Raw genomic sequence first — 11,776 nt, 5'->3', positions numbered from 1 at the left:
TGCCATGCAGCTGAGGCTCTAAGTTATGAATTTAAAACTGCTGCTGTAGTTCATACCTGATTGAAAGACTTGTTCCAAACAGCCACTCAGAGCAGCAAGATGTGAACGGATCTGAGGAATCAGGAGAGATGAGGAGTTCAAGCATCTCTTGACCACGTGCATCTTCATAAAGCCGTAGCCATCGGAGACCTTGCGGCATCCCTGTTTTCACCCCTCTCCATTAAATGCTGTAGTTGTTACTGGGCAGAATGTCTCTTGAAAATTTGGGACTTCATCCTGTAATCTGTTAATATGGCTCTTTGCGTGTCCAGACTATCCGTGGTTGTGAGGTTTGGGGATGAATATGATGTGGTTTAGGTAAATTTTTGCCTTGCATGCTGTTTGTATTTATTAACCTTCTGAAGATTAAGCTCAGAAGTACCGTGCAACATTTCTCACGCAAACGTTTGGTAATTAGTTTTTCTTGCTTAACAGTAACTTTTTGTTAACTTTATAGAAATGGATCCAGTGTTGAAGACCTACCTCGGACCCAGCCTAGAATATAAAGTGGACTTTATTATAAAATGCAGTCTTGGCTTTTTGGGAGGACTATTTTATGCATAAAAATTGTTTGCAGGATGAAATTTAACGTTACCTTCTCGTACCTTATAAAGTCCACGAAAAAACCAAAAGATGATGATAAATGCTGTGTAAGAGCGTTTCTGTTTTAAACATTCAAATGTGATTATCTGCTGTCATGTATTTAAGTAGAGGCTGAAAACAAAATACAAATTATTAGGAAGGTTTCTGTGACGCTAGCGGTAGGGTGTTCCTTTTTGTGCTTCCTGTTCTAATTTCAGCGTATTTCAGTGTTGAAGGTCAGAAAGTTCCCTTTGCCTGGATGATACTGGAACAAACTTGCTTGTGCTTGCGATACAAGTTTTCTTGAGTGCTGTTTTGAAAAAGTCCTTCGTAGCTGCACAGGTATCCTTTGGGGATTTCTAAACGCATGTTGCCGCAAATTTGTTGCAAACAGAATGTGGCATTTTGAGAATGAGTCTTTTACTGTAACTTAGACCACCAATGGCCAGAGTTTTGCATATGTTTTCTGTTTAACTGGGGTATCGAAAAGCAACGTTTAGATTGGTTTCAGTTTACAAATGTCTTTAAAGTAATGAAACACTTCCTTAAACACACAGACACGCACACATCTGTGCACAATTCTGACTTTATTCTGTTATCTGAGCACTTTCTAAATAGTGGAAGTTTATAAAACCCATTTAGTTTTTGATACCAGTACAGTTTCCTTGTAGTAGCAATTAATAACTGAGCCTGAGCATTGCTCACTCCCTTAAGGCCGAAAAATATTTTGGCAAATATGGAAATACTTACTGTGTCGAGAACAGAAAATTACTGTTGGACCTGTTGGACACCTTGCGAGTGCTTTGAGAGGAGAAAGTGTTGATGTCTAGCTTATGCTGACTCTAGGAAATCAAAAGATTTTGTTTATATTTTCAGAGAGTGCTTGAAAGTTCACTCAAAATGTGTACCATGAGGCTTTCTTGTCAAAGCACACACGTGTACCTGCACACCTTCTGACTTCAGAGCGTGGTGGTATCCCTTACGTCTTCCGGGGAGATTTGTCCCATTTCGTACACAACTCTTCTTTCACTGAAATTTTCTTTATGTATTGATAATTGTATTATTTGTATTTCTGTTGCCAGTTGCCTTGATTGCACTTGATACATTTGTAATATCAGGAGGAAGGTAGATATTTGTGGCAGTTCCCTAATAATCTGAGAGAGGAAGAAAGATGGGGAATTACATATTAATGTGTGTAATGGGACTTACTAAGAATTTCGCTTACCCTCTAACTTTGGAATGGGGGAGTGTTTTGTTCCTTCTAATGCAGAATATAAATAAACTATGTAGTGTGTGGATGGCTATTAATCTGCTTGGTGCTACAACTTTCGTAGCACCCTTTTTAATCCACCTTTTAAAGTTTGCTACGTTAAGATGCGTTGCTGCATAGCTGTGAAAAAAAGAACGACGACTTGTTTGAATGTATTTTAAATTAATATGTTGACTCTGAAAAGGAAGCCATTAAGCTCTATAGTCTAAGATATTTCTCTGCTTAATGGAGAGGATAAGGTAGTCCTGGCTAAGGTGAGGCAGAGGGGAGCGCCTGTCTTTGGCACGGGGTGTGCGGTGTTTGGTTTTGTACCGTATTCACGGTAGGAGTTGTGGTAAAGTAGCTATTTACAAGCCGCACGTGACGTGGTTGTCTCGTGTTATGTTACCGTGTGATGTTAGCAAGTTGAGTGTTGATAGCATTCAGTACCGTATGTTGCAGTGGTATAGATAAACATCAAAGAAAACGGGCTGCGTGAAAGGCACAAGATGAAAAGGGTGCACCTGCCTGTCCCTCTCCTGGAAGAGTGCTAGGTCGGTCGGGTATTGCACTCTGATGCAGGAAACAAATACCTCTAGCTAATGCTAGATCATTAAAATATTTGGTGAACAAATAGAGTGTTACTTAAATTATTCTAAAACCTTTTTCCAACTCTTTTTTTTAACTTACTTTATTTTTTTATTTGTGTTTTCAAGATCTAATTTTCAGGAGTTCGAATCTTAGGGAAGTCACTAGACTTTTTATGTGCATTTCTTTTCTCCAAACTGTTGCTTTTTAGTCTTTAAAAATGCTACACTTGCTTTCATTGACCTGTATGTGATTTTTTTACCAGATAGGTTTTGTTTTTTTTTTTATCCTGGTAGACCAAAAAGCAAGTCAAAAAGAAAGCCTGGAATTCTGATTTATTTAGAAACACCCTCTCCAGACTTGTTCCTGCAGCCAGGGTTGCAGCTCACAGTGCTCTGTGTTGTCTTCTGTCTTCCAGCAACACTGCCAAACAGTAACAGAGGAAACTCCAGAAACATCTCAGATCTTTTTCTGACTTTTGCAGGGTTTTAAATGTTCCACACATGATCATGTATGTGGCTAGGAAATACACCTGGGCATCAGTAGGCATTTATTGCATCTCTCCTGTTCTAGATCGGTCCTCTTTGCTTCCTCAGTCCAGAGATATATTTTAGCAGCAAGTTATTTCATGTAACTTATATTTTCTGCTTGGGATATTTCTAGGAAAACTCTCAAAGTAGTGTCTTTGATTGTGCAAGATCTTTGATTGTGCAGAGATCCAGGTTCCTTAGTAATAGCCTAACGGCACCGTGTGAGTTTGACAAGGGAAAACTGTGTTGAAACAGTAGGGATAATGTCATCAATAATTTTGCATCTCAATAAGGTGGAAAATCTCTTAAGAGTCTCTTAAAATCTCTTAAGACTTGAAAAGGACTTCTGAGGTAATAACCATGCATCTTAAATTCAGTCATTGGGGTCTGGAAAACTAGGTCTGTGCTACATGAATTTATTTTTCTACTATCTTTTTTGTTTTTACTCTAGTGTCCCAATGTAATATCAGCTTGAAGAAGCAGAGGAGTCGAAGTATCTTTAGCACCTTATTCTGCTGCTTTCGTGACTACAATGTCGAACCACCATCTACCAATAGCACCAGTGCTCTTCCTCCTTTGGTGGAGGAGAATGGAGGACTTCAGAAGGTCAGACTTTTATCTTATTTTGCTGTCCTATGGGTCTTTGTAACCAAAATTTAACTCTGCAGTTCTGAAGGTTTGTCTTAATAGGTTTCCCTCATGGGGAACATGTTATGAGTTATTGAAAAAAACCCCACTGTTTTGATGGTGAATTTCTAAGATTGTCATTTCAGCTGCAATTTAAACCTAACTTTTCCATGAAGGATATTGGCACTATACATTTTGTAAGCAAACAACATTCAAAACCGGACTAAGATGCTAAAAAAATGTGGACTTCTCATAAAATTTCGGATGCTGAGTTGTCTCTAGCTTTGGTTCTCTTTCCCAACTACTGGAAGGTTAAAATGTGTCCAGTGGAGCATAGTGGAACCTCTTTGAATGTCAACTGAAAAGGTTTTCAGTGACATACAAACAGTTCAAAAAGGAGGAGAACTATAATTGTTTGGACCTTTTTTCTAACCAGTTCACTTCTGTTTGATGCACTCTGAGTCTAAAGGTATCGGCTTTTGGCCATTTTCCCAGGTTATTAAGTTTTGTTTACATGATAAGTCAAATTAGTTTATACAAACTTTTAGCACTTTAAAATATTGTATGTAAGAGCAGCATGTTACTTTCATTGAGTTCTAGTAATTATATTGCTTTACCATATTCATAAAATCACAACACAAATTATTTTATATGTTCTTTTCAAATCTGATAACACTGAGTGCATTTGCATTATGAACTAAAGAATTTCAGTTCAATATAGCAAACACAGGAATACCATCTTTTCCATACCGTATTATTTTTCAGCACTTTCAACACTCCACTAGTGCTATACTCTTAGTTGAAACACCACTCCTCTCCCACTTTTCCAGGAATTTAAGAGTTTGCAAGTATAGGTGTATCCATAATGGGGAATAATAACAGAAATGGAGATGTCTCTATCTTTTCACCCTTCTGCTCTCCATGGTAATTTTTTGTATTTGATGCAGCTGATTTCTGTGCAGTCCTTTTTTTTTCTTTTTTTTTTTTTTTTAATTTTGCTGGTTATGTTTGAATTCTGAAAAGCTCAGGAGAAAGAGCAGAGGAACATCTGGTGGGAGAGAGGAAAGGAAAGCAAATTAAAGTTATGGAGACTAAGAGTATGTGTGGAGGTAAAGTCTGAACTGCAACAGTTCATGCTGAAACTGCTCATGCGGAGGTAAAGTGCACTGAAAATTCCTCTGCCAAGAGGAGGAATTGTATGTGTATTTTTAGACTTTTGCTAGCCAAGGTACATTTTGACTGAAATGAGGGAAATCTAGCCTGGATGTGCTGAAGGGAAGGCTGAGTAGTGTGTAGGGTGTGTGCACGCGTTCACCTGAGAAGCAAAAGGAATGGGAAACTAATAACATTTCCCTTTCCACTGTGCTAGGGAATGGAAGGGAGGCAGAAGTGAGGCTACTAGCAAAATCACAGCTGAGAGAAAGTGGGAATTCGTTAGGGAAAAAAAAAAAAACCACATAAAGAAATTGTTTTTACTGTAGAAAACGTGGGTTAAAACGGTCTGGAGTCAGTAGTTTTCAGATTGTATTTTGTAAAACAGTTAATTACTCTCTAAATATATCTTACGCCTTAAGCGAGTGATTCCATGTATGTTCACATAACTTTCCATCCTCACTTTGTGCTACCTTGGTGAGCAGTTTTGAAGTTATGAAATACTTGTTCATGAGCAGAGGACACAAATCACCAAATTCATAGAATTACCAGACTACAGCTTAATGGAGTAAAAAAAGTTCAAGGAATATGTTAAAAAGAATTATTAAAGAGTGCGTTTTCTTCAAATAGAGTGAATGGCACTCAGATGCGTACAGATCTTCGTAGAAGAAATCAAGTATAGCTAAGCTTTTGAGTAGCTCTTAAGTGAGTGCAAATAAGTCTGTGACATTTCTAATTTAAATGAGTATTAAAGACTAATAAGCTTTGTATGTCTTTTTATATGCTGTTTTTACTTTGAGTGCTAACATGGTTAGTATGAGTAGGAAATTCTTTTAAAGAAAGAAAAACAGCATTGAAGACTTGGATATATTGGAGTATCGTTACACTGTCAGGCTAGTGGTTTTTACCAGGAGAGCTGTGTTTTAGAACTGTGCAGGCTGCTTGGATCTGCTTGAGTTACACTGAGCATCTTGTCTAGATTCAGAAGTGATAGGGAAGTTGGGGGAAAGTACATGCAACAGTGGGCCTCAGTTTCTAAATTGGTGAAATTAAATGGTCCAGGAATGACAAAATTACCTGTTTTAGGAAAGAAAAGCAAGTCTGACAACACACTGCTTACATTCCTCTGCTGTTTAATTAAAGCTCTTTTTGCATTATTCTGCCTGCCAGGTTAGAATAGTTTCAGTTCTGTTGAGCTGCAGTTCAAAAGGTCACTTATATCTTCTGTCTCTTTTGTATGTCTTATTATTTGTCACATCACAGGTGACCTCTGAGCATGGCCTAGTCAGTTCATATGTTATGACCCTTTCCTTCAAAAATTGAAAAAAGAAAATGACACAATAACGTTAAATAGTTATCATTAGAAACTAGTATAAACTGTCTTGGATGTACTTTCCTTCTTCCTTTACTGTTCAGTAGAGTTGTTACATGAAAACTGGTGATAAAGACTTCAGAGGAAGGAAAGGAATGGAGAAAGCTTCTGCTGGCTTCACAGGAACTCAGTGTTTGTTCTGTGTTGCTTCTGGCATATTCTTAAAGTTGATGTGACAAGCTAACTTCCTTCTAGGAGTCTCGGTTCTTTAAATGCTAACCTGTTGTTAAAGGAGGGAAAGCAGGGAAGAGTATTTTATGAAGTAATTGAAAAAACAGTTCTGAAATTTTGTTCAGAGTAACTGTGTTGTACGATTTAATTTTTACTATTATTATTTTGCTGTATTAGAAAAAAATGAAATCGGTGCTTTAAATGAATCAGTACTTCATTTAGTATTTTACCAGCTAATGTGACTTGATTATGCTTGGCAAGTCGAGTGTCATGTCACTTCTTCATAGGAATGGAAGAAACACCAAACTGGGCACGGTTTTGAATAAACAGGATTTTTCAGCGCTGACTTCTATTCAGTTAGGGGAGAAAAAAAAGCCCAAAAACTTCTTTAAAGTATTGAGTTAATTTTTAAACCTTCTACTCACAGAGCAGCTGCTTGTCCAAGTGTGACTCTAATACTGGTAATGAATGGTCCATTCTGTCTCTAAAGTTTCAATACAACATTTTTCAATAATAACTTGTATTTACTGAAACTATTATATATTTGTTTTTCTTAAAACACGACAGCTTTTTAGTGCAGCACAAAGATATATTCTAAGATGTAATATCTATTACAGTGGGTATATCACCCTGCCTGCAGCTTGGATGCCGAGCCAGATGTGTCATTGGGAGCACACAATGTTCAGCCTCATGAAATCCTTGCTAATTTTTTCCTGCCTCCTCAGCAGCAGGCAGCTCACCAACACCTTCCAGCCAGTTTTGGTTTGGTGTTTTTTTTTTTTAGGGGCCGGAGTATTGGGAGAGGGAAGTGTTTTTTTGTTTTCCTCTGAATAAATTCAAATCTTAATTTCTGTTCTTCAGTTAGCAATTTGACTCAATTTGTGTATTTTCTGGGCATGCTCCTGGATGTAAGGGGGGGTTTTTTGTTGTTGATTTTTGGGTTTTTTTCTTTTCTGGGTAAGTTTGTTAGCTGAGTTTTGAAGTGTTTGCTGATACAGATTTTATCTGTAGGCTTCAAGGAGGGATCCGGGTAGAGAAAGGTTAGAAAAGCTAGATGCAAACTAGCTCTTTCTTCCCTTTGCTTTCGGTTGTGGTGGGTTAGGGAACTCTGACGAGTCTACCGGCACTTTGCCAGTTCCCTTACAACCCGCTTCCACTAGAGTCATCTTTGCTTTTGTTTCACAGTTAGATCCAAATCGGGCAGGTGGCTCGTGTTCAACAAGATGAAGCATGAATGAGGAACGGGTTTTTTTATACTTGTTGAACTAGAGGTGAAGGTCTTGATCCACACTCAACAGGGAAGAAGACATAATTAGAAGGTGGTTTATTCTGGGGGCAACAGCTGCCTCCACTGCTTTCCCTGTAACAGGAATGAAGCCAGAAAGGTCAAGTCCTTGAATTTCCACTTCACTCTATCCTGACCACTGCAAAAGTTAGGTCTCCTTCTCCCCACTGCTTTTTGCTGCACGATGCTGTCATCTCCAAGGTGATGCTGGAAAGCTGGTTTGATGACCTATTGTCATGTCTCCAACACTCTTGTCTACTTCAGGGATCTCTATTTATAACTCAATGCAGGAAGAAGAGTCTTCTGTGTCCCACATGAATATAGTTCACCAGAGTGAGAAAAACGGCTTGTAGGGAGCACATTCTTGAGGTCAAAAGTAGGATCTCCTTCATGCAAGAGACCTAGAGGAGCAGCACGAGCATGGTCTCTTTGATGGGGAGACTATTGACAGCATGCTTTCTGAACTGACCTGGAAACCAGTCTCACTCTCCAGTATGGAGGAAGATAGTTGAGATTAATGTAAATAATAGTACTCTTTCTCCAGCTTAACCTTTGCTGCTCAGGGCAAGAAAATTCCTAGTCTTTGGTTCTGTTGGTCACCATCACCATGCACTATGGCAGTTTTATTCAGAAAACAAAACCCCTCTTTGCATAGCTATGCTTGATTCCTCTCTCTCTGCCTGCTCAGTCTGATCTTTGCCTCCAGAAACATCTTCTATGTTAAGAGACAAAGCTCCATGTTCCAAGTCAGTGAAAGAGTTAAATGGTAACTATATTACTGTTTTTAAAGAACATATCATGGTCTAGTATAAGCTTTGTGTTAAAGAAACAAATACGATAAATCTGTTCTTTTGATCAGCTTCTTCTCTAAAGGGGTTATTCTTTAAAATGAAACAGCTCCTTATCTTTGAATATCGACTTCTCCAAAAAACAAAGTCATGTGGCCTGTCACTTCATGCTCATTGGTCCCGTACGCAACCATAGACAGAGAGCATTACTGAGCAGATGTAGTACTGGAAAACGTCGTGTCTCTCAAACCAGAAGTATGTAACTAAGGGAAAAAGTAGGATTTATCATTTCATCTGTATGTTTTGTACCATGAAAAAAAAAAATGCTTTTAGTGACTGGACAAAACAGTTCCTGGGTTATCTTTGTGATAAAATGGGGAAATTTTGGCATTCTAGGAACAGCTTTGTCCTGTTACCAGCATCAGCAGCCTCATGGAAAGACTTCAACAAATGCGGTCATCTGCCATCTATTTCAAACGATAACCGTTATGACCTATTTCCCTTCCTGTTCCAAGGCATGAGGAAATGAGGCAGGAGACTTTTAAAAAGTTTCCTGTAGCAGGCTTGTTTTTAAAAATCATTTACCAGTTCATGAACACTTACGCTTTACCAGCGGACTCTTGCATTTATCTTTCTGCTTGTTTTTCAAGTTGGCATTATTACCATTTTAATTTTTGCATAGGTACTTTTAGGTTTCCTCTTAGGAAATTTGTTTGTTTTTCTTGTTTTTTGATTTAAGAAACAAAACGAACAGTAATGTAAGTCCTTTAGCAACTTAGATTCTGGATTCCCGTGAAAGTCAGGCTTAACAGTAACACAGTGGGGTGCAGCTCTTGCTTCAAGAGATTGCGAAAGTAGAAGGCAAGTTACACCACACTGAGTACCTCTTGAAGCCTGTGGGAAAACCTGATGTGATACACAGCTATATTTGTGTCCGCGAGTAAGATAATCTATTACCGTAACTGTGGATATGCCTCTACCTCTCATATACTGTTTTCATCTGTTGACAGAAGAGGAGCTCCAGTCGTATTCTATTCTCTCTACCAGTGAATACAAAAAAAAAACCTTTAAAAACAAAACAAAACACGGGTTTGCAATCTGTGCTCTGCCTGCGTAACCATATCCTTGACAACAATTTGATTACAGGCCAGCTAATCTGACTGACATCTATTCAAATTCACTCCTTTCTCAAATGGCCCATGAACTTCAGATGATGTTCCACTAACAGGACATTAAATTACTGGATTTTTTAATTTTTTTTGCCATTATCTTGAGGAAAATTAGAATTCTTGCCAGCTTTTGTGTTTGTTTTTATAGAAATCAGGTACTTCTTACTAAAGCAAACTTCTTGATAGTTCATGGTAGTTACTGCTCTTCAGCTTGCTTCATCAGCCTCTCTGGATTTTGGTCAAACTTTGGTAAAAATTTCTGCAGTTGTAGCAATAAAAAGAGGACTTTAAAAGTAATATTGAATTACTTCTGTTTGTCAGTGATGTGTCAACACTATGTTAGACTCCAAAACAAGTGAGCACAAGATTTTTTTTCAGCTGGAAGAGGATGTTCTAATGTTGAAAGCAGCTCTTTTGATAGATAGTCAGTCTGCTGGTACTCAGGGCCTGTGCTGTCTAAATAATTAAAGACTGAAATCATCTACCTAATCAACATCTGTGCTAGACAGGTCAGCTTCCTTTTTTTTGTGTGCTGTGCCCACCAGAAAACAAGTACTTGTTTTTGACAGATTAGAAAGATTAGAAAATACAGTTCCTGCTTCCCAAAATGTCTTACATATTGAGTTGGTGACACAGTGACCCGCCGCCTCCATTTGGAAGCTCCTAGGATGAGAAGAAAAGGTCAAGTTGGCCAAGACATGTCTTGCCTTCTCCCAAGTACAATACAAAAATGAGACCATGGGAAGAGCACTGATACTGTTGCCTCTTTCTGGGTGAAGAAAGTGGGATTCCTTGGATTAGTTTTTCATCATCGTGTCCTTCTCGAACATTTTGCTGTTGCCTACGTCAAAATACTGTTTTTTCTGAGGCAGTTGTCTCAAGTGAAGTTAACCTCAAGGAGTGGGCTACTGCCCTGCTACCAAGATCTGGCTGAGCATCTTGTTGCTGCAGTGAAAACAGAGAAATATACCCATTAGTAGATCTTAAAGCTGAAAAAGTTACAGTAAATACAGGTGCTTTCTTATTATCATCTGTTATTAATCACAGCATGGGTTTTACCAGTCCAGTCTCCTAAAAATCATAAATGCCAATGTACTAACAGATCATTTCAGTGACTAAAATGGAAGATCCTGGTTTTATTTTTCTTTTTTTTTACCCTGGTTTCTTGAATACTTTTAACTTTTGGTTTAAAATGTTTGAGTGCTACATTTACTGCTTCAGACCTTTGTTCTACCCTTTAAAAGCCATTACCCTTACAGTGATTTTTTTATTTTTTTTTCTTTTTCCCCAGGGTGACCAGATGCAGGTCATGCCTATACCAAGTGTATGTATTTTTATCCCTTTTTCTTTTAATAATTTTCATGACTTTTGCTTTGATTCATCTTATGTTGCAGTCTAACAGGTCTGTTTTGTGTTGCATGTTAACAAAAGGATTTTATGTTCTGTCTGTAATGTATACTTGGAGATTAATTGAACTGCACATGTTGTACAGGGACTAAAAGAACAGTTTGGGTTTTACATGGTTTTCATCTTGCATCTCAGTTAAATTAGTTTCTGAATTTTTCTCATTTTAAAATGCATGAAGTAGTCTGAAAGTTGAAGTTACTTATTTTAATAGAGACAAAAGGTGACTACTCATCACTGTGTGAGACACAGTTACAAAAACCTTTTCCTCTAATTTTTTCCTGTATGCCAGTTTGAAAAGAAGGGTTAGAAACTGCATAATTTGTTTGAAACAAGCCACTTTAGGAAAACAAGCAGTATACTGACCATAGCTGCATTACTGCACTCGTTCGAGGTGATGCTCTCAGTATCAGCTGCTGGTTTATGGGCCTTAATATTTCTATTTATCTTCCCTGGATTAAACTTGGAATGCCATTTGGCATCTGAATTATTTTTCAAAAGTAAATAAAAGGAAGAAAAAAAAAAAATTCTTCAAACTTGAAGCTTTTGATTTAATCAGATTTAATCTTTTTTTGGTCAAAAAGCTGCTCTTTTTTTACTAGTTTTGTATGTGGATGAAGACTTAGGCTTTTTAAAGCTGGAAATACTTCCTTTTTTGAGCTCCTTTGCTTTTATAATACTGTATTATTGCAGAGTTTTCCAGGAAATAGCAGTGCTGCTCTGTGGGGTTGCTGACACAGCCCTCTTTCTTGAGATATTTGGTAGCCCCTAAAGACCTGAATATTCCCCAATATACCTTTTTTTTTCTTTTTTTCTCTTT

General features: G+C 37.8%; 1 protein-coding gene across 1 annotated transcript in view; it reads left to right on the top strand.

Annotated features, from left to right (window-relative positions):
- Positions 1 to 3,437: 3,437 nt before the first annotated feature.
- Positions 3,438 to 11,776, top strand: part of CTDSPL (CTD (carboxy-terminal domain, RNA polymerase II, polypeptide A) small phosphatase-like) — a 30,914-nt gene continuing 22,575 nt past the window's right edge. Inside the window, exons 1-2 of the mRNA XM_009708249.1 lie at positions 3,438 to 3,594; positions 10,844 to 10,876. Of these exons, the coding sequence (XP_009706551.1) occupies positions 10,853 to 10,876 (24 nt within the window). The 5' untranslated portion in view covers positions 3,438 to 3,594; positions 10,844 to 10,852. The remainder of the gene's footprint in view (positions 3,595 to 10,843; positions 10,877 to 11,776) is intronic.

The sequence above is a fragment of the Cariama cristata genome, unplaced genomic scaffold (genome assembly GCF_000690535.1).
Source record: "Cariama cristata isolate BGI_N322 unplaced genomic scaffold, ASM69053v1 scaffold3119, whole genome shotgun sequence".
Taxonomy (NCBI): Eukaryota; Metazoa; Chordata; class Aves; order Cariamiformes; family Cariamidae; genus Cariama; species Cariama cristata.
The sequence above is the reverse complement of the archived record's forward strand: the minus strand, read 5'-3'. Positions and strand labels throughout refer to the sequence as shown.